Here is a 23,554-nt window from a genome sequence, read left to right on the forward strand (position 1 = left end):
TTGAGAAGCTCAAGTGCTTCATAAAAATAAAACGTTCAGGAAGCCAAACAGGACCAGGACAGGGCACGACCTACAACGAGGCAAATCCCATTCTTTTAAGGAGGGTGTCTCTGGGTCGGAAGCTCTGGGGAACTCGTCCCCAACACAGATTCCAAGCGTCCCCTGCCATTCAGAAGACGCTCTGGGCGGCGGCCTGGGCGGCCGCGTTTTAACAAGTGCCTCCCTTCACCTTGGGTCCAATCACTGCATGTGCTGTTCTCTGAGGTGCTATCAAAACTGATTCATTTAACACGGTCCGGAGGCATCCACAGGTAACACAGGCTCCCTCCAGCTTAATTTTCCTAACACTCTCTCTGCAATTAAAGGGGCTGAGAAGGGCACTTTCCTTTGCTCTGTAATATTCTAACAAGCTTTCCTTTTCTTTGTTTTCATTAAAATACAGTTGACGTACAATATAATAGTCAGTTCAGGTGTACAGCATAGTGATTCAATATTCAATACCTTACGCTGTGGTCACCATGCTAAGTGTGGGACCCACCTGTCACCGTACAGGGTTATTACGATATTATTGACTGTATTCCCTGTGCTGTACTTTATATCCCTGGGACTTATTTTACAGCTGGAAGTTTGTACCTCTTACTCCCTGTCACCTTTTTCAAAGGCGATGTCGTGTATATACATATATACACAATGGACTATTACTCGGCCATAAAAAGGAAATGAAATCTTGCCATTTGCGACAATATAGAGGGACCTAGAGGTTATTCTGCTGAATGAAATAAGCCAGACAGAGACAGCTTTCCTTTTCAACAGGAACCTCTCTGCCCCTACTTGGAGAGCTTTCCGAGACCTGTCCTCATGTCATACAGGCAGTGATATTCGGGGGGGTGGGGGACTTTGAAACCCATCTACAAACCCCGGCTACTTCACAGTCAAGAGGCAGAGTGCACGCTCCATTCCCTCAACCCTGGGCAGAACTTTGTGATGGCCTCAGCGAACAGAAGACAATGAAAGTGGCCCCGCGCGATTTCTGGGGCAGGAGCCTCTTCTGAGAGCATGTGCAGAGGAGCTGAAACCAAATGAAGAGCTGGGTGTCCAGATGGCACCAGGTGCCCCAGCTCTGGCCACTTCAAGAGGGACCCCGAACCACAACCAATGAGCAAGGACCCCGATTTCCTGACCCACAGAGACTAGGAGAGATGACAGATCATTGCTGTTGCTTCAAACCTCTGAGTTTTGGGGTGATCTGTTATGCAGCAATAGACATGCAAATGCATACAGCCCCCACACACACAAAAATTCATACGCACACTAACGCCACCCAGTATCATCAGGTGTGGCCCCGTCACGGTGGTTTGTTTAATTCCTGGGTCTGATGATACACACTCTTTTCAATCTATTTTTTTTTTTAAGCTTCCAATGAGTGAGGCACCAGAGACGGAACTCTCTGTCCCGCCCCTCGCCTCATCCAGGACCTGGAAAGCTGGCCAAGTCACCCATCCACCCAGTGAGCAAAAACCACGTGCCCGGGATGTGGCAAGCACTGAGCCAGGCCCTGGGGCGCCGAGTGACAGGTCCCTCTCCTGACGAACCTTACACTCCAGCACCAATAGTGACCTATTTCAATTGAGAGTGAACCCCTGCAGCACAAGTGTGGGGTGCTCTGGTTTCAATGGAGGACTTAGCGGGACCCGGTGGTCAGCAGACGACGCGCTGGAGAGGTGATGCTTTTACTAAGACCAGAAGTGTCATAGGACCCGCAAGGTGGAGGTGGCAGTGGGGGGGCACATTCCAGGCAACGGGAGGAGAACATAGCTCCCTTCGGCTCAAACCACCTGGCTCTGCAAACCTCGGCCCGGATACACTGTAGGAAGTGCACACTCGAGCTCTAGGGCTCAGATGCCCGATTCCAGCTGCCAGCGAGCTGACACTCAGCAAACAAGTGTCTGCCGCACTCTGAGAAACCCAGCAGGCAGAGCGGCCCTGGCACCGAGGCACAGCTGCTCTTCAAAGGGCAGTCGGAGGTCGGTGTCGGGAGGTAAGGGGGGGTTTGACAAAGACACCCGCCCACTCTCACACTGTGCGCCATCTTGTTTAATTGCCACACAAATGTGTTGTGTAGGCACGACGACTTCCCCACTCCACAGGTGACGAAGCCAGGAAAGTGACAGAAGCTTGCGACGCGTCACTCCAGGAGGAAGCAGCACTTCCTGGGTCACCTGTCTCCTCAGGCTTGATGCTACGCACTGGTGACGTCCCCATAAACAGGACAGACATGCCTTAAGTGGCGGGAGAAGTCCTTCCTTCCTCCACCTGGGCCCTGGAAGAAACAAGCCGCCGAAAAGTGGCCACAGCACCAGCAGCGGCGGTGGCCGTGGTCTCAAATGTCCCTCTGAGTGGAAATGACCTTTCACTCATTGTCCCACGCCACTTCTGGAGCTTGCACTTCAGCTCACACCGGCGTGGAGGGGGTGGGCTGTTTGCTCAGCTGTCCCGTCATCTCCAGGGTGAGGACTGCACACAGATGGAAAGGCTGTGTGGAAGCGACGCGCTTATCAAATTCCAAGCCACATCTGTCACCCAAGCGTCTTCTGGGAGAGAGGAGATAAAGAGCAGCACTGCAGGGAGCGCAGATGAAGTCGAGGCAAAGAGCACAGGGATTTCCGGCTGGAAAGTGTGCTCATGACCCGGACGGGTGCAGCCAGCGGGCCCCGTGAGCCTGGCCTCTTGGCTCCTGCCCACGGGTCGGTGTTGGGGACGTGAGGGCACGGGCTTGCGACGGAGAACACCTGGCACGCATCCGAGTTCCTCCACATATTGGCTGCATGACCTTGGGAGAGTCACCTGACTTCTCTGAGCCTTAATTTCCTCTTCTGTAAAACAGGGATGCCCACAGAGCTTCGCTTTCGGAGGTACAGAGGGGACCCTGTGAGTCCAGGTGTCACCGTGCTGGGGAAAGTGGGGAGTGCTTCACTCCGGGAGCTGCAACATTCCCAGGGCTGCTGGAACCAAGAACTGGGACCCGGGTGGTGTGAGGCAACAGGAATGTGTGCTCTCCCGGTTCTGGAGACCCGAAGTCCAAAATCGAGGTATCAGCAGACTTGCTCCCAGAGGCTGTGAGGGAGAGTGGGTTCGGTGCCCACCTCCGGCCCTGGAGGCTGCCAGCGGTGGGGACACCGCCTGTCTTCCCGTGGCATCTTCCCTGTGTCTCCATATCCATGTCCAAATGTCCTTTTCTTATGAGGACACCAGCCCTTGGATCGGGGCCACCCGAATCCAGTGTGACCTCATCTTAACTTGATCACACCTGCCAAGACCCTGTTGTCTCCCGATCACGTCGTCCTCCCAGGAACCGGCAGTTAGGACACGAACACACCTTTTGGGGGGACACCGTTCTAGCCCCCACAGTGCTTGCCATCCACTTCACCCTTTCAGGGACCAGCCAAAGGGCTGCTGTGGTCCTTGCCCACCAGCCCCTTTCCCAGTTCCCAACCAGCGGAGGACACAGGCCGTGAGACGAGAGCTGTGTGTCCACTGCTCACTCACATGGGAGGGCACAGCCGGTCAGGGGCCAAGGGGCCTCTCCATTCTCCCAACTCCAGCAGGCACCGGCCAGAAGTCCAAAGCCCAATCCAGCCGCCCGCAATCCCCTCTGCTACAACGCGTCCGCAAGGTCGGCAGCTCCACATGCAAAGTATGTGCCGTCTCCAGCCTCCCTACTGGTCTACGGTGCCAGGTCTCGACCCCGGCCCCCTGCGGTTGCCTCCTGAGCCCCCTCCCCGCCCCCTGCTTGCTCCCAACGTCCACGCACGCTCTGTTCTGCCTGCAGCGCTCCCCACCCCGCAGACGTGCTCGGTAATTTGCTCTCTCGCCTCGTTCAGCGTGGCTTCCCTGCAGAGGTCCTCCCGGGCCCCCTTCTCTAAAATCCCAGCCCCATCAACGGCTCCCCAACCCCTTCCTCTACTTGGTTTTTCTTCACCGCACTTACCACACCTGGCACTGCGTTTATCTCTCTATTTTCTTCCCTCTCTAGAATGGAAGCTCCATGAGAGCAGCTGTTTTGTGTGACTCGTTTGCTGCCCCAGCCCCAACATCCAGCCCACAGCAGACACGCCATCAATGCTTGTTGCGTGAACGAATGAAAAGACCTGAGGGGGGGAGTAACTGAAAACAGCAACCACCTCGATCTGGCCACTCAGCATCTTCAGCGACTTAGGTCTCAGCACCATTTGATTCACACGTGGCTACGTCCCACCCGTACGTCACCAAGAACTGGAGGGAGTGTTCCAGAGTATAGGACACAAACACGCAGATTTCATGGTGTGTAGATTATACCTGGACACAGCTGGTGAAAAGGGTGATATGGCATTTAGTGCATATATATGAATGTACATATAGTACATATTGTAAATATTGTGTGTGCGTATGTGCTCGTCTGTGCGTGTATCTCTGTGTGTGGGCATCTTTGTGTATCTGTGCGTGTGTCTGTGTGTGTGGTATGTGTGTACGTGTACATCTGCGTGTGCATGAGTGGTATGTGTGTGTGTGTACTCACAGCACCCAGAGGCCAAAGCATACAGATACATGAAACGTGGCAGTAGCTCGTGTTTTCTGTAAGGAAATCATTTTTTGAGGAGAAAAATAAGCTTTCCCTAGAACTTAGGTCGAAAAGAAATATTTGCATGATGCTCTTAGCAGCATCCCCACAATGGGGTGGGGGGGTGAGGGGGACCAAATCGCTAAGCTTCACGGTGCCGGCAAACTCGCTCACACGGGGACCGGAAAAGGGTCCCTAACTCGATGGTCTCAGATGGTGCATCTAAGAGGGAGAGACAGACAGACAAACGTTTGGGGCTCAGAGGGTCCCCAAACACGAATTTGGGGCAAGAGGATGGGTGAGCTGAGGTCAGCATGGGAGGATAGAGAAGCAAGTTAAAGCCAGGTGTGTCCCCCAAGATGCCTCCTCTTCCTCGTCCACCCCCACACACGAGGGAGATTGTGGACCAGGCGGGTGCCAGACGAGGTACTGACCTAAAGCCAGGCATGTCACCCCCTCTATTGCAGGACCCCACTTCTTTGAGGGTCCCCTGTTCCCTGGGACAGTCTCCTGCTTGGGCTCTGCCCAGTCCCTCTGAAGACCTGCACAGGGCACTTTAGATCAGCTCGACTCTGCCCTTGAGGGCAGACGCGGGGCCTGCCCTCCCCCAGCCTCCCCCGGGCTTGCCTTGCCTGCCTGTCTGCACGGAGCCACTCCATGCTGCACATCAGAATTCCCTGTGGAGGTTTGAGAGGCTGCAGCTCGGCCACAGTCCAGACCAATTAAATCAGAATCTTTCTTCTCAATTTGTGGGGCCTTCCTGTGCCAGGCCCGGCCGGCGCTGGGGGAGAGTGGGGGTGAGCTGGCGAGAGGCCAGCAGGATGGCGCTGTCATCAGGGCCTGGAGCGCTGGGCGGACGCCGTCCATCTGCTCTTCCGAGGGCGTCCACCCACTCAGGAGCAGGGTTCGGAGAGAAACATGGGGGTGGCCGGGTTGCCCGGAGGATGTCACTTCTGCACCCTCGCCTTTGCCACACACAGGCTCCCTGGCAGGCTGTTCCGTGTAAGAATGACACTGTGACATTGACAGAGGCTGACGAACTGGACGTTTATGTCTAATTAGAATTGTAACAGCACAGCAGGGACAAGTCCAACTCTGGAGTCGTGAGTTCAAATCCTGAAGTTCAGATTTGTTTCTGTGCTTGCTGTGTGATACTGGTCAAGTCAGGGGCGCCGAGGGGCGATCACGCTGGCAGCTGCACGCTCTGCAGACAGGACGTGCCTGAGGAATCAGTGACCATCTGTCAACTTGCACAATTCCAAACGGGGGAGGGACTCTCGACCTTGGTTGCAGGACCTCACAGGCTCGTCTTTTGCTGCATGGAGATTCCCCAAAACACTCCTGGCGACGGGGGCAGCGACCAGGAGCGGGCTTAAGCCGCCCAGCCCTCGGTAAGCAGCCACCTGGGATGGGGGGAAAGAGGTCCTGTGACGTGCTGGGGGCCCGACGCAGACAGGAGCTCATCAAGCTGTAGGGCCAGACGGTGACTCGGTGACAGGGCACGCTGAGCGCTTACCACACAGGAAGAGCCCCACACACCGGCTTCATCGCGGCTGGCGGATCCTTCCCGGCTGGAGGTTCTCCCAACTGTCACCTTTCCCCAGATGTGAAGACATCCTAATATGTTCTAGTTTGTCTGGAAGGCCCTCCTTTTCTTCTCCGAAGTGTGTTGTTGCCGTTCCAACTGTGGATCAAATTTTCTAAGCGTAAGTATCCACGCATATGTGTGTCCACATTTTAGCTCTGGTGGTGGTCACCCGGGTCGAATAGGGAGGCCGGTGGTTTGGGGAAGTCACATGCGTTCGTGTCCAGCCGCAATCTGGGAATTCGCAGTCTAGAGCTGACTTCCGCCCTCCAATGGCTTGTGCGGGAGTAGGAGCTGGGTAGACCTGCTCCTCGAAGAAGTGCCTCAGGAAAAGCTGAAAAGCGGTGCCGAGAGGAAAAGAAGCTAATGGGGGCTTACAGCGCGGGTCTGGGTAGGGACAGCGTGCGAGCTGACGGGACAAAAGTAAGGGCTACGCACAGCAACGCAGAGGGGACTACCTGGTTATTTCCTGATGTGTTATCTAAGGTTTCCCATATTTAAAATCAAGTCTCTTCATATGGTTCCATACGGTAAGATTCCAACTCTATGAGTGTGGAAAAGGCTAAACCATGGAGACAGTGAAAAGATCAGCGGTGGCCAGGGGGTCAGGGGCAGGGGGGGAGGAGAGACAGACGGCAGAGCACAGAGGACCTTTAGAGCAGTGAGGCGGCTTCCTGTCATTGCACGTCTGTCCAAACCCACAGAACAGGCAACACCAAGCGTGAGCCTCATGGAAACTGTGGGCTCTGGGTTCATCGATGGTCTGCCTGGCCGGGGAGGCATGGACCTGCGTGACAGGGGAACGGTTTTCAGATCAGAGGTCAGGCTGACAGGTGTTACTAAGATTTAAACCTTTGAGAATGTGGCCATGTCACAGCTTGGGTTTAATCAAGTCGAACTCCCGCCCACTAGCAGAAAAAGTGATGGGAGTTCCGAAGGGAGGTGCTTTCAGCCTCTCGGACTCTTGTGGACGTGCTATTGTTAAGCAAATGTCAGTACCACCGGGAGGAATGACTCACCAAGACAGATGGGAGGGAGATGAACAAGGAGATTTAAGCCTGAAAGGCCTCCCCCTATGTAGGAAACAACGCTGTTGAGTTGGATTTTGTAAGAAATGTTTCACTGTTTGGTTGGGTTGTGACAGGAAACGCAAAAGGACTATTTCCAAACACCGGGCTTCATCACTCCTAATTATTGACATGCATCACTCCTAAGCATCGACAGGTATCAATCAGTGTTTGTTGAGCTGAAATCAGCGTTGCAGACCTGGATGTTCAGTGCATGTTCTCTGACTCATATGTTATACGAGATGCTAGATGGTTAAAATAAAAGCAGATTTAATTGGACTGTGTTTCAGACAGTTCCCGGGAAAACAAACCAATAATTGTTGCCTTTTGTCAAAAGAACATGCGATGGAACATGTAAGGGTCTGCCATCCATGTCAACAGGGAGGTGGCCCAAAGGACGCCGGTTTCCCTGTGATCTGAGCTGCCCCATGGGCACACGCCTCCCTCACTGATGGGGTCACGGGCTTTGAAAGCAGTGGAGGCTGTGTGGCTCCATGGTTGTGCGTTCAGGAGCCAGACGCCCTGGGAGTGAACCTGCTCCAAAGACATTACCCACCCCTGCAGTGGTTTTCACGTGAGGTCAAATCTCAGTGTGAAACTGACCGTGGTGGTGGTGGGGGCGTTGGAACAAAATAAGGCACATTTAGTCATAGGAACCACCCACATGGGGACGTCCAGAATATTCGCCACGGGCGTTGGACGATGACGACCGACAGGTTTCTGCGACTAGGTCTGTTGTAGAAAAGGTGATGGGTTCTGCTGCTAGCAACCGGGAACTCACCCTCACAGAGCGGTGGATTTCTGGAATAGCGGGAAGATGTGGCTCAGACGGAAGAGCCTCAACAGCACCATAGCTGGACAGCGGCGGGGAACTATCCCGAGACAGTGTCCATGCGAACAGGTGTCGTCTGTCCCTTGGATGGGACCAGAGGTCACTTTGTACTCTTTTCCCCAAAGAGTCAGGCGACGTGTTACAGAACTTAGGCTTAAATGACACGTGTGCCCATGCACCTCTCTTCTTTAGAGAAACTGCCCGCCCCACACCGGCTTTTCCTGTCATGCTTCCCCTTGGGTGACTGGAAAAGCGGCGCCGCCCCTCGGCCACAGCCAGCGGGGCCACAGGGATCCCTGAGCCATCCTGGCCCCTCAGCTTCTCTTCCCTGGGATTTAAAAATTCTAGGATATTCCAGACTTGGGAATTAGACGGAGACGTGAGAAGTGGCATTTGGCTGAGGGAGGCAGTGTTAACGCAGATCCACAGAGACAGACATTAGCAAGAAGCAGGATGACAGATGGGGGGGCGGCAGGATGGAGACAGCGGTCGCTGGGTTCCTGGAAGCTTTCGTGTTCCGTCTTTCCAACAATAACCCCTTCACTCACTCTGGCGGGGCAGTCTGCTTCCACAAGGGTCGAGGGCTGTAAAACTTGAATTGCACATGTTTCGCTTTCCTTGAGGTAATTCATTGTGTTGGGGAAAACGGACGCTTACACTTGTTCTGGCATCTGCTGCCTCCTGAGGAGAGAAGGTAGGGGCTACGGAGATGCCGTCAGTCACTTCACTGAGAAGAGACCTGGAAGAATTCGGAAAACGACAGGGCTCCTAGTCATCCAGGACGATGAGCCGGCAAAACCACACAGCAATCAGAACCGCATATGAAAGGCTGGCGGCTGGGAGGCGGGCACCGAGATCAGGAGGTAACCAAAGCGGGGGCAGGGATCCGAGATCAGACAGCAGCAGTCTCTCCCGGGAAGAGGATGAAGGGAACGGGTGGGTAAGACTGAGCGGTCTGCAAAGGCCGTGATACAGGAGCTCACAGGATGGCTCGGGACGGCAGCGACGGGCTGCACACGGGGACGAGCTCCGGTCCCAGGGTTACATAAGCACATCCGATGTGTGTACTGTGAAGCCGCACCACCGATGAGATGCAAACAAGCACCGCCGCCCACCACGGGCTCCGCTAGTGCTGTGCCTTTCATCTCCTCAGCCACTTTCTTCCTGTCATAAGTCAGTGCTGTGCTGGGTGCCAGCAGAAGACACTGTCACCTGGGGCTGGCAGCTGTGGGTGGCTCTCTTGTGCTGAAACCCAAGCTCACACTACAGCCCAGGTGGCTGTCGGGGAGACAAGCTCAGAGGTTGCTGACAGAAATGCGACAACCACGGCCACCCTCACCAAGCACACGGCACAGCGCCGAGGCCACCACCTTTCCAGGGGCTCATGAGAGCATCTTAATTTTTCTTAAAATCACAAGAAAAGAAACAAAGTTTTAGGTTGGAGAAAATGCTTCAACATAGAACAATGGATTCGTCCTCACACCAGTGTCATCACAAGACATCATTTTTAACTTTTTTCCATAGCGGAGGAAGGACCCCCACATGTCAGTATGCAGCTCTGTGGATTGGGTGTGGGGTCCAATCTTCGTCCCAACTCCTTCCCCTCGTGCCTGCCCTCTGCTGTCATAAGCAGCGACCACACCTGCTCAGATCGGGAGGGTTAGGAGCGAGGCGAGTCCTGATAACCTGGGGGTCAGCGGTGCGGAGGAAGTGGGGGCAGCCAGTCTCAAAAGAGCAGCTTGATTCTCTGGATGTATTCCATGAATAACGGACAGAGAAGGAAGGGTCAAGATCACAGGAAAGATCTGTAAGGATACAGGACATGTGGAGCGCGCGTCTAAAAGAAAGGATACAGGGGACAGGGAAGATCAAAGACTTTCTGTACCTTCCAGATACGAACAAAAAAATGTCACAAAAGCACTGCGTGTTCTCAGAAACACACCAGTAATTGAAGCACCAAATTGTCATTGGGAGTGTAAGATCTTAAGACAGTTTCCACCCCCCACAAAATGTGGTACCTGCACCATCAACACTACAAAGACAAAATTTCTTTCCTTTTAATAAATTCTTCTAAAACGTATTAGAGTACATCTATAATGTACTTGGTCTACCAAGCCTGTGTGGTTCCCCGTATATTATTGCTTAGGGCAATGCCGAGAAGAAAAAATGGAAGTCAACTAAATCCATTTAAAGACAACTATTTTCTTTAAAGGAAATAGGAGGTATGTACAGGGCAGAAAATAAACAGGTGCGTGGATCACTAATGTAGAGGAAACTGCTCACCTGGCCGTACAGTGGATTTGGAACGAACGGAGCTGGTTTCAGCACCAAGGAGAACAGCAGGCAGGTCTCTTTCTAAGGGCCACTGTCTAGTGGTTTCCTCAGTGACACTCAGGCACTAATGTCACCAACCTCTTGGACGTTATTCTAGGAAAGTCAAGCACTAGAAGGGGTCTTAGGCTTGGTCTTTGAGCTCTCAGCTTTTGCTATTAGACCCCCTCAAAGGCCTAGGGAGCACGAGACCCGCTGGGACTTTTTGAAGCAGCAATGTAATAACACGTAGGCCCCCCCGTTTCTAAGGACTTTCCACTTTTTCCTTTGAATTTCATAAGCTGCTGGCTTCTTCCCACTTGATGTATTCCTGGCTATGCTTCTGGAAACGCAGCACCAACAGCTGGCACGAACACAAGGAGATGTCACCGAGAAGGGCTTCAAGTGTTTGGTTTGCCGGCCGTGATAAATTAGGAGTTCTAAAGGGAAAAGTCAGAGGGTCGTGGGTGTCCCCCAGAAAAATTCCAACCAGAGCTGAAAAGTGGAGAGCGTGGCTGAGACCATGAGCGTCCCACCCAAACGGTTTGCCCAGCCTCCCTGGCACTGAGGTGTGGCCATGTGACTCAATTCGCTCTAATAGAGTGTAGGCGGAAGTGATGGGTGTCTCGTCCAAACTGAGACTTTGAAGGAGCAGCTTGTGCCTCCTCCATACTCTGTCCCCCTACGCCCTCTGAATGCACACAACTAGGGATCGGGGTCCCTTTATCACCCTGTGGAGAGCGTGGGCGAGGCCAGGAACACCCATCTTCTACTGTTACATGAACGAAAAGGTGTCTGAGCCCGTGTGCATTGGGGGACCTCTTGGTTACAGCCGCTGAACCCATCCTGACTAGCAAAGAAGCTTAGGTGCCCTGGCCGCCACTCAGGTCAACCGCGCCTGGCTGGGGGTGGGGTCAGCTAGCAGAGACATTCTGAGATTTTCATTTGCGCCCTCCCCTCTTTGCACAGTTTACTTAACTCATCCTTTAGATGTAGCTCAAGAGTCACTTTGTCAAGGATGCTTTCACTGCTTCCAACGAGGGCCACTCCCATGGGCACTCATGGCACACGTGAAAGTCAGTTACGCTTTACCTCTGTGAGTGTGGTTGTTTGATTAATGTGTATAAAGTATGCATTTTCCAAAACTCATAGGCTGATACACTCATTGGTGTACTTCACTGTATGTACATTTCACCTGAAAAATGATCAAAAACAAATACTGGATTCTGGTTCAACGATATGGATGAAGAGTTTAGGAGTAAAGAGCACCCATGTCTGCAACTTGCTTTGAAATGCATTAAAAAAATGGGTTGGCATGGGGACAGATGTGTGATGAAGCAGAGACAGCCTACTGGAGAGTGTAGAGTCTGGCTGACGGGCATTATGGACGCTCACTGCATAATTCGTTCAACTCTTCTGTAATTCAAACATTTTCATAATAAAATGTTGGGGGGAAAGTTCAATGAGAGTAGGGACCATGAGTACCTTCCATGGAGACACTTAGTCTTTGTCTAGTTTATTGTACACTGTAAGCATAATGTTCTGGGGTTTGCTTCCATTTTCAGTTCATATTATGTCATGGACCTTCTCACATGATGATGGAGAGATGATAGATGAATAGATAGATGACAGACAGCCATGACAGCGGGCAGAGGGAGACCTCATTCTTTTAAATGCATCGTGGATGCCCCACTATATATTTAACTTCTGACTATTGACGAATACTTGGACTAGCGTCATTTTTTTTCTATTAGCAATCATTTCCCGTGATAGAACTTTTACACAGATGCTGTGGTTGGGTTTGCACTTCCCTGTGTAAGATCTGTGTCCCCCTAAGCAGGCACCTCCCATCCACCCCCACATGGCCTCTCCCTCCCACACTAACCCCCCCACACTGCCCCCTCCCCACCTGTGCACATAGCAGCCTCTACAGGCAACACTCAAGAGTCCAGGAGAATAAGGCCCCATTCAAGCCCCCAGCATGACTTTGAAAAAGACGTGGCTGATACAAATCACCCCCAGAAGCACATCTGGAGTCTCAGAAGGGAAAGGGTGTCCGCATTAGTTAGGGGTGTGACTACAGCAGCACTGTAGGTTTCTAGGAATGGAGCTGATGACAGGCGGGTTGTATCTGGGCTGTGCCTACACGATCAGGTGCTTGCTCTGGATTTGAACAAGCGGTCCGGACAGCCCCCGGCTGCCCAGTTCACACATGGGGAGCGCGATATGAATTCCAGCACCACTCGAGCAACCACAGAGGTTCAATGCCCAGAACGTATGGTGGTTGGCAAAGCTGGCATCAAAGGTTCAAAGAAGAATAAGACCAGAATCGAGGATCGAAGTGGAGAGAGAACTCTTCTGTCGTCAGTGGACAGTGCATCTGCGTGCCCGGGAACAAAAGTTCTGGAGGCATCTATCTCCTCATAAGCCAGACATGCCACCCTCCCACCTGCTTGGGAGAGCGAACCCTCCAAACTGTCCTGTCAAGTTTCTGAAACAGGGCTTCCTTCTTGGGAACTCAGGGGCCTTCACACTTGCTTTGTCCATTTCACTTTCACTTCTGGGTTTCTGAAACAGCAAAGCCCCTTCCTCCCTTAGACCTTTAGCAAAATGCTTGTATCACTTCCGGGTCAGTCCACAGATTCTTACCCCGGCTCTGGGCTGGTTTCAACGAGGCAGCAGGCCTGGGGGAGGGGAGGTGTAAACAGATCACCCCAAAGGTCGGTCCCTCCCACCTTTGCAAGGGGGACAGCAACTACTGGTTAAGGGGACTGACCTCTCTGCCCAACAAGAGCACAAAGAGATAAAAGCAGGCATTCAAATATAAAACCACACTGACTGAAAGCCACGCTGGCGAAACTAGAGTGGCAAAGGATTACTGTGTCTTCTAAAGGGTCACAGTGGTTTTGGCGATCCTCGTTGGCTTTCGTAGCATACTGTTGTTTTCATCTGTGATTTATTTGATGCCACATCCCCAGTCTGGAACCGAGCCCTCAATTATTCCAACAGTTTCCATGGAGACACGTGATCTATTCTCTCTCATTCCCCTCCTGCTCCTCAACGACCCACTCTCCCACCTCTCCTCTGGCCCCCAACCCCAATCCTTTCCTTAAAGCTCCCCCCCTCCAGCTCCCATCCCTCAGTCAAAAACTCTCCAACCTACATTGTTAGGTGCTCAGAAAGTTGCAGAACGATATTCAGAGGATGCTAACTTTCGAGGTAACAGAATTAAAATGCAAATTTACACTTGTTAAATTAGCCTTGCTACAGCTGGAAAAATGCAAATTAAATGAACAAAAGTGTTTACATAGGGAGGGCAGTAGCAGCGAGGGGGCAGGAACAATGTGACCTTGGGTGGAGGAAAGCGCTCTCAATATTTATCCTTTAAACGTAATTTTTATTACAAACCAGGGGAATCTAGTGCTTATTAAAAATGTAATTCTTTCAACTCTCCAGCAGACTCAGAGTATTGGAACCTCTTTATTTCATCCACTTTCTTCTCTGTCATCATGGAACCCCCCCTTTGGGGTCTAAACCCCTCTCTTCTTCCCAGCATTTTAAATCTCTTGACGTCATCCATTTGTTTTCTATCCCGAGGCCCCCAGACTCCTTTCCCACCTGGGTTCCGACCCTCTTCTTGCGTGGACTCCCTTCCAGCCCAGTCTAGATGCCCCCACTTGTGTGCGTTTACTTGGTAGGCTTCTACCAAGCACCTGCTAGAAGCAGGCCCCGTTGGCTCTGCAGTGGGGCCCCCCAACACCCCGGATTCTTCACTCCCCATTACTGTAATCTCTGATTCCCGGGTCCTCAGCCCCATTAACCATCTCCTTCTCATCTCCACATCCAGGCCGCGCTGAGCACGCTGGGCTGTGGGTCCCTCCACTGCCAACTGCTGACCTGGTGTGTGGGCTGCTCAGCAACCTTCCTGTGTGCTCCCACTCTGTTCCCACTCCAGGCTCGTCGCACCCTGGGTCACCACCTCAGACCCCTTACTCCTCCATCTCAGCACATGACCTGTGACTCACAGAGAAAACCTACGCATTCAGTCTAGTCCTGGGGAGGACAGTGCTGAAGCCGACAGAGAAGGTCCCCACTCTTGTGGAGGTCAGATTTTAGGAGAAGAGGGACAAACCCACCAGCAAACAAGAAAACTGTCCTCTGGTGATGGGGGTTACAAGACAGCTCACTATCATGGAGAATGACCGAGCGGCCCTTTGAGTGGGTGGTCAGGGAGGGCTTCTCGGAAGTGGTGACACCCACATTGAGATGGGAATTACCAGAAGGAGCCAGCCATGCAAAGACCAAAGGGAACCGCCTCACAAAGGGCTTAAGGGAGGAAGGAGCTCATCGTGTTTCCAAAACCCAAGAAGCACCACTGTGGCCCGAGCACTGCAGGTGACAGGGAGAAGGAAGAAAGTCAGCAGGTAGAGGACAAAGGTGAGATGATAAAGGGCATTGTACATCCAGGACCCGGTACAGAATTTATTCTAGTTGTGAAGAGACGTCACTGCAGGGTTTTAAGCAGGGGAGTGCCTGGACCTAAGGTAGGACTTTAGAAGTGCCTGTGGCTGCTACGTGAAAGAAATGGTGATGCTAGATCACGAGTGTGGAAGCAGGGGAAGCAGTGAGAAGCTCTGCAGTGGTCCAGGTGGCACATATGGTGCAGACAAGGACTGCATTAGCGAAACGGGGAGAAGTCAGACAATTCCTGACATGCTTGGCGAAGAGGCCGGGATTCACCAATTCATTATACACGCTGGGGTCCGGGGAGACACGCGAGGAGAACCAAGGGATAATGCCCAGATTTTTACGTAAGCTACAGAGATGTGGAAGAAATGTACGTGCTTTGCACACCCGCGTCCGTGGGATGTGATTTACACTAGACACGTGCGTGGCCCCCAACGGGACTCAAAGGCTCGAGACAGCACCAAACAAGTCAGGAATACTTGTAACACGACATCAACCTCAGGGAAACAGTGTCTCCCGGTAACTGAAAAAGCAGCCGGAACCGCTCTACGAGTCCCAGGGTCACCCTTCAGCTGCGCTGCTCTGTGAAAGGGACTGTTTCCATTCTTGGCTGCAAGACTGATAATTGCCAACACGCAAATCTGATCGTGTCACTTCTCTGCTGACAAACTTTCAATGGCGTCCCACGGCACTGCGACGTCAACCCAGCCTTCTCCTCACAGCTCCAAGAGCTTTGCACCATGGGGACCTGCCATCTCTGCAACCTCACACCCCACGCCCTCCCCGGCACCTCCTGATGGGCCCTAGAATGGTCCAACAAGCCCTTCCGTAGTACCCCAGGGCCTTTGCACGCGCTGTTCATTCTGCTCGGAACATTCTGTCCTAGTTCTCTGAATGCAGGGCTGGTTCATCCTCCTCCTCTACGTCTCAGTTTACATGTCACCTCCTCCGAGCGCCTGAGTGGGTGCCCTCTTGGCTTGTTGGAGGCACAGCACTCCATCCACTTCCCTCACGGGCCCCATGACGAACTGCAGTGTACATCTATTTGCTTTTCACTCGCCCCCTCCCTGGAATGTGAACCCCCTGCAGAAGGCAGCCGTGCCCGCCTCGCGAGCCGTCCCTTCCTGCAGCCCCGCGGCCATGCCAGACCGTACCTTGCCAAAGCTGCCTTTCCCAAGCACCATGAGGAAGTTAAAATCGGTCAGCTTCATCCGGTCTCTGTTCCCATTGTTGTCAGATTTGGATATGGTGTTGGTTGTCTTTTCCTCCGGAGCCTTCGTCCCCTGACCGATCTTGGCTCTCTGGAGGGGGGAAGCACAGAAGCGTCATTAGCCCTTGTAGGAAGACACAGGAACCGCTGTGGCTCCTGCAGCGCACGCCCCGCCCCCATCCCGGGAGCAGCACGGCCAACCTCCGCTCTCAAGACCAAACCCTGGACGGCATCCTCGGCACCTGCGTTCCTCTCGGCTCCCTTGTGTCTCACCCACCACCCGGATGTCCTTTCTTCCTCCTAGTGGCTTCCGGAATTCATGTCTCTATCTCCACCGACACCACGTGGCATCACCTCTCACCTGGACAACCCACCTCGGTTCCCTCCACCCCGGGCTTCGCACGCAGCCAGAGTGAGCTGCTCCTTCCTCCCCCCAACGAGTCACTGCATGCTTAAAACGCTTCAGGGGTGACCCCTCATTTTTAGGACATGAGGACCACGGGCCTTTCAGTGGCCTCGAGGCCCAGCACCATCAGCCCTGCCCGGCTCTACAGGCTCGTCACGTCTCGGGTCCTTCTTCCCTGCAGCCCAGCTCCGCGCTTACCCCTCCCACCCCGGGGCCTTTGCACGTGCCCCTGCTGCTGTGTGGACGGCGATGCTCTCCCCTCTGCCCAGGTCCCCCTACTGTCACTTCCTCCGATTCCCTGGGTCAGGACGAGGTGTCCCCATTTGCTCCCTTCATCAACTCCCCTTCCCGTGTGTACTGGACGGTAATTGTTGCCTTGCTTCTCAGCGCACCGGCAACTGCGAGGGCACAGACTATACACCTCATTCTCCACAATCTCCCTGACAACTAACATAGTTTCTGGCTAAATGGATAAATGGATGGATGCGGCCCCACGTTCGTCCTCAGCGCACTGGGGCAGGGGCCCACTGCGGTGGCAGCAGAATGGTGACTCAGATGGCAGCAAATGCTGTGCAAGGAGCAGGAGAGGCCAGCAGGATCTCGTTACTGGAGTGAGAAAACCGCGGAGTTAAAAGCTCGGGTCAGAATCCTGACTCTGGCCTGGATGAGCTCACGGCATCCCTCTGCCCAAACCTTCCTGGGCTGGGCGCTACCCCAGGCACCAGGGAAATGGCGGAGAACGACACACACAAATCTTGGGCCCCACGGAGCTTGGGTTCCAGTGTGAGCGGAAAGACAATACGTTAAGAAACAAGTGCCTGAACTGTCCGGCAGTGATAAGGGGCATGGAGAAAATCAGGTCAATGAGGGGCATGGAGGTTGCTGAGCGCTGTTTCATGGCAGGCTCTCAGGGAAGGGCTCTCCGGTCAGAGGGAGGAAGCCCCAGGCGCAGGACGAAGCACGTGCAAAGGCCCGGGGGCAAGAGCGTGTCTGGTGCTTTCAAACTAATGAGTCTGGCTGGGCTCCTGAATGGCTCCTGGGTGGGGGCTGGTCAGCAGACAGACCGAACCAGGAATCAACGCTTGGAACTTGCAGCCCCACCCCCGGGGCTGGCGAATGAGTGAATAATGGATTGTGCCTATATGATGAAGCCTCCATAAAATTCCTTAAACGACAGGGTTCGCAGAGCTTCTGGGGGTGAACACGTCCACGTGCTGGGAGGGAGGTGCACCCCATCTCCATGGGGACAGAAGCTCCTGCACTCGGGACCCTTCTGGGCGTCGCCCTACGTGTCTCTTCACGTAGCTGTTCATCATGTCCTTTGTCATCGCCTTTACTACATAGCAAGCTGGGAAGCAAAGTATTTCCTTGCATTGTGTGAGCCATTACCACAGATTATCAAGTCCACGGAGGGGACCGCGGGAACCCGACAGGCAGCCAAGTCTGACCGACGTGCGGGTCACCTGGCACCTACCTGACTGGTCTCGAGTGGGGACGGTCCTGTGGGGGGAGCCCCTTCACCTGTGTGGTCTCTGCTGACACTGGGTACATGGTGCCAGCGGTGATTTAAACTGCCGGCCCCAGCTGGTGTCTGCAGAGAAGTGGGGGGGGCTGTGTGGTGCGGAAACAGCCCACACGCTCAGTGAGAGTGACACAAGTGCTCCTTCGTGCAGGACGCAGTCAGCGCCTGCATCTGGCTTCTCTCGCTCATCGCGCCGTTGCTGGAAATCACCCCGTGGCTGCACACACAGGAGTCTGTCCCTTTGCACGGCTGAGTCACGTTCACGGTTTCTGTCTATCCATTCACGGTTTCTGTCTATCCATTCTCCTCTTCATGGGCATTTGCGGTACGTCCACTTTGGGGCTACGAACCAAGCTGCCTGAACGTGCTTGGTCAAGTTATTCTGTAGTCAGATGAGGTGGGTTGGGAGGTCAGTGCTCCTGGGATCACCAAGTGTAAGTGCCCAGGAACCAACTGTGTGTGTGTGTGTGTGTGTGTGTGTGTGGGTAAGAAATGATACGTGAACTGGAGACAGAGATCTGGGGGCTACCGGCCCAGAGGGGGTGGTTAAAACCGTGACGTCATCAGGGACAACGCAAATGAGAGAAAAGCCTAGAACGGAAGTTGCACTGTTTTGGGGGCCCCAGAGTTGTGCCCAGGCTGTCTTGATTCAAACATACTCTCTTCCTTCCGCATCCCAGCATCTCCTGCTGTATTACTATGTCTCCTGCCTTCTTAGAACCCCGACTTAGGACCCAGCCCCTTCTCACACCCCACTGGCCCACCTGGGAAGTTCCCTGTAAGCACTACCCCTGGTCCCCGGGCCCCATTTCAGCCCCCCGCCCTTAGGTCCCGGCACACCCTGCAGGGGAGTGGGTAAGCAGCTCAGACTCCGCAACTTAATACTATGTTGCTGGGGGGAAACTCGCCCCCGCCCGTCCTTCAAGGAGGAACAAGTGGCCACCAGCTATATCCCTAGTCCTGCAAGTGACTTTCTTTCCTCTGAACCGGGGGCCCGAAGTGCTCTTCCATTTGCTTTGGTGGCTTTCCTCAGAGGTACGTGCTATAGATCTGTAATGTCTGTGAACCCCCAAAGTCTGCATGCTGAAAGCTTCACCCCAGTGCGGTGGTATTGGGGAAGAGGGGCCCTTGGGGGTGTTTGTTAGGTCATAAAGGTGGACCCCTCATGAATGGGATAAGTGCCCTTATAACAGAGACCCCAGAGAGCGCCCTAGGCCCTCTGACCGCTGGGGACACAGGGAGAGGACGGTCGTCCATGAACCAGGAAGCCCTCGCCAGGCACAGAACCTGCATAATTGTGAACTTCCCAGCCTCCAGAATGGTGAGAAAATAAATGCTTGTTGTTTAAACCACCGGGTCTGTGGTATGTTTTATAGCCACCTAAACAGAGTAAGACAGAATGTCGCCTCAGCTTCTAGACCCTAGAGCTGATGTCTGATGGCCCTACTGGCCTAGTCTGCACAGTGGTGGGGGTGTTTTAATATTTAAATAAGTTGACAGCCATTGAAAATCAGGAGCTGTCCTATAGAAGCCCAATTCCCAGCTTCTTTTCAAGAAATACGGTAGTCTCCCTTATCCGCGGTTTCACCTCCCAAGTTTTCGGTTACCTGAGGTCAACCGCGGTTCGAAAATATTACATGGAAAACTCCAGAAATCAACAAGTCATTAAGTTTTAAATCGCACACCGTTCTGTGTAGTGAGATGAAATCTCTCGCCGTCCCTCCCAGGACACGAGTCGTCCTCTGTCCAGCGTCCCCACACTGCACACTCCCCGCCCAGTAGTCACGCAGTAACCGTCTTGGTTATCAGATCAACAGTCACGGTATCACAGTGCTGTGTTCAAGTCCCGCTGGTTTCACTTAACGACGGCCCCACAGTGCAAGAGGAGTGATGCTGGCAATTTGCATACGCCAAAGAGAAGCCATAAGGTGTATGTAGGTACAGGAAACACCAGTATATACAGGGTTTGGTGCTATCCGTGGTTTCAGGCATCCACTGGGGGTCTTCGAATGTCCCCCCACAGGTGAGGGGGACGACTGTACATCTGGTAACACTGAGCCCCACCCAGGAGGGGCCTCTAGGTGGGACATACCTGCCCTAGTTAACCGCAGTCCCCACCATGCCCTGCTGTCTTACACCAGGCTTGTTAGCTGCCTGGCTCCTAAAAACCTGTGGGTTCACGATCCCGATACAATGAGCCTTTGGAAGACAAGAGCCGTGTCCTGTGTCTCTCTGAGAGTCCCATCGTCCCCGGGGAACCTCACGGCGAGCAGGTTCTCCATCAGAGAGCAGTTTGAAATTGAGGCCCACATTATGATGCTTTATCTTGCTGGGTTGGATATGCCTGCAGGACAGGGATCCACTAAAGCTTGCCTTCTCACGTCTGTGACACAGGGCCTCAGAACTCGGTGTTCAGATACGGCACAGGCCGCACTTCCGGTCTGCCTGCTTCCCGAGTGAGGAGGGGCCAGCCTCCAGGGCTCCGTTTCAGATGCTTCGTGCCTGTCCTGGTGGAAGCGCGACACCTCTGCCAGCTCCAGCAGTGGCGGCACAGGCCTGGGTCAGCTAGGAGCCCCCGCAGAGGCCCCCACCGTGAGCAGCTCTTCCAAAGCCAGGAGCATGTGCTGAACTTTACCTAGTCCAGGGGCAGCTGGTAATGACGACACCCTGACATTTGCCTGCTATGATGTGCCGTTATAGTGTTCACACAGCCTGACGAGGTAAGCCGTGTTATGAGCCCCCCACTTTACAGGAGGGGATCAAGCAGCTTGCCTACAGCACTCAGCAAGGACGGGCAGAGCTGGATTCAAATCCAGGGAGCCTGGTTTGAAACCACTTCTCACAACAGGCTATGCTGCACAGGTGCGGCCCAGGTGTCCCCGCAAGGCCCCGGGGGACATTCCTCTCTACACCTGGGGCTGCTTACCCAGCACACCTTGACCCTGCCTGCGGGCTCGTCTCCTGGCTGCGGCAGCGCTGGCGAGCTCATTCCCTCAGAAGTAGCCCTCCGTCATGGATGGAGGCTGGAGAGAATGGTGGATAACACCAGCTTCGTATCCCTGTTCCTCGGCTGGAGACCCTGCGGTAGGCATTCGACTCCCCGAGGGAGCAAACGCCAGGCACCCACAATGGCAGCCTGCTCCATAGCACACGCTTCCTCCCGCTACGTCACTTCCCCTTCCAGTCTGTTTCTGAGGAAACTCAAAGCACGACAACGGCCAGCTATGGGATGTTAAGAGTGGCTCAGCCTCTCTGGGCCTGTTTCCTCATCAGTAAAAGAAAATGGGGACGATAACCAAACCGACCTATACCATTCAGCGTTGTCATGAAGCTTGAACGGCATGTGTTACTATTTCCAAAACACTTAAAATAAGAAATGGCACTTAGTAAGCATTTTAAAACCAAAAAATTCTAAGACTCTCCAAAAACACATTCTGAACCAGCCAGGATGGTACCTTCCCTCCCCTGGCCCACGGTCAGGAGAAAGCCCCCTCAAAGCCAGCTCCCGACCGTGTGACATGTACCACGTGCAGTAACCGCACCCAGCTCACACTACCATGAAATTCCATTACCCCAATTCCAGCAGCACAATTTTACCTCACTCAGAATTTCTCCAGATAAGAGGCTTGAGAGTAATTTCTGAGTCATTCTGGGTGCTAATTGGCTACTGCACAGGGATTACATTTCTCATGTTCAAGGTCAGCTGAAATTCTTCTATGCGTCTGAGAACAATGTTCGGTCTGTGGGAAACATTTTTTTTAATCAACAGCTATGGTGTGCAATGATTGTAATTCAGGCATAAACAAGCGTTTGCAGGCTCTTGCTAGAAATAAAGGCACTTGTTTTGTTGCATGCGGATAAAAACAGTCCTTTACTTCCAACCAGTGACTGGCCCAGACAAATGCTCTGTTCATAGAGGAAACGTGTTCCTTGGTGTTCTGAAATGTCACCCCGGCGGCCCCAGGACAGAAGAAACCTGTTTGCAAAACTGAGACTTCATTTTGTACCAGAAAACACTGGCCTTGCTTCTCCCGCTCCCCGCCCCCCATTCACAACGACACATTGTAACACAGCAGCAAATGGAAACTTCATCAGGAAGCCAGGGAGAGAGATGGAGACTGTCTTCTGGAAGGACTGCCTTCCTGTCCTCATTTTTATCAAACAGTGTTCAGTTCTCAGTTCTGCTTTGATCACCTCCTCTGGGCTTGAGGCAGCTCCGTGGGAATGACCCTCATTGTTCAAGTTCACTCATCAGCTCAAGGCCAAAGTGTTTCCTTATCCCAACGATCTCCAGGAAGGGAAATCCCACTGGGTCCCACCCATCACCATAGTTCAGGTTTTATGGGCGGCAGAGGCTCAAGACAAGGGTTAATACTCAAGTACTATTTCTGTCAAGGTCAGGGGGGAATGAAGAGGGCTCATGGAATAAACGGCAAAATCCTTCTACTCGGACCCCTACCTCCCCGCCTGGGCTCTCTCTTCTCTACCCACAATGCCCCTCTTTCAGCCTCACACAGTCGCTGTAACTCCCCACCACAGGACCTTTGCACGTGCTATCCTCTGAACGAACTGTTCTTTCCCCCTTTACTTGGTTACCTTCCATTGTTATTTCCTCAGTGACGTCGTCCCCGTCCTCTCAGACAAGGTTACGCTGGCCTCATTGCATCCTCAATGGACCTCTCTACCGCAGAACTTCACTTGGTCATATTTTTTGTTTATTTGCTTGTGGGATTATTTAATGAATAACAATGACAGTAATCTATTTCATTTTAGCTATTTTCTACATTTTTTTTTCAGCGTTAGTAGGCCATCATTGCTTATCTAGAATTGATGATTTCTCATCAGACTCAGTATATTGAGTTTGTGGGAACAAAATCATGTTTTCCCTTATGAAACTACTTTAAAATCACTCAGTGCACATAAAAGGAAAGAACTCAAACCCATCTTCCCCACAACATTTTCTTTGTAAAACTGGGATGTGTCCTACAGCTCTCACGTAGATGAAAGTGGGGTTGATTTGGCCCTCCGAAGGGAAAGGGTTTATCTGGGGTAAAGACAGAGCCAGCATGAGAGCTCAAGGTCAGAGCCAAGGTCAGAGCCAAGGTCAGAGCCAAGGTCAGAGCCAAGGTCAGGGCTCCTAGACTTAGGGAGACACCCCCCCGGGTATTTCACGGCATCAGCAGCGCAGTCCAGCCCATTGGCCGACCGTACAGCACCATCCTGCCCATATACCCAAATCCGCCTGCCTCCCTCACAGGCCTTGCTGACGCAGCCTCCAGGGCACATCACTACCCTATCCACATCTTTCCTTACTCGCCATTACTTCCATCCCAGGCCACGCCACCACCAAAATGACCTGGGCAGTGAACGAGCACTTCAAGGAAAGGCCTGACTCTGACCGAGGACAGGGAGGCAGGAATGACATCCCAAGGCAGGGAACATTTACCTGGGGTCTTGAAGGATACATAGGAGTTTGCTGGGAGACAGAGATTGCAGAGGCACAGAGTCAGAAAGGAAGGCCTTGGTAGAAGCCACACCGGACACGTGAAAAACAGCCG

At 53.2% G+C, this 23,554-nt stretch overlaps 1 protein-coding gene across 2 annotated transcripts in view; it reads right to left on the reverse strand.

The window, feature by feature from the left end:
• Window positions 1-23,554, reverse strand: part of PRKCB (protein kinase C beta) — a 214,530-nt gene that overhangs the window by 43,220 nt on the left and 147,756 nt on the right. For both annotated transcript variants that reach the window (XM_074322927.1, XM_074322926.1), the window contains exon 9: window positions 16,013-16,159. In XM_074322927.1, coding sequence (XP_074179028.1) covers window positions 16,013-16,159 — 147 coding nt within the window. The remainder of the gene's footprint in view (window positions 1-16,012; window positions 16,160-23,554) is intronic.

This window comes from Rhinolophus sinicus, linkage group LG18 (assembly GCF_036562045.2).
Source record: "Rhinolophus sinicus isolate RSC01 linkage group LG18, ASM3656204v1, whole genome shotgun sequence".
Classification (NCBI taxonomy): domain Eukaryota; kingdom Metazoa; phylum Chordata; class Mammalia; order Chiroptera; family Rhinolophidae; genus Rhinolophus; species Rhinolophus sinicus.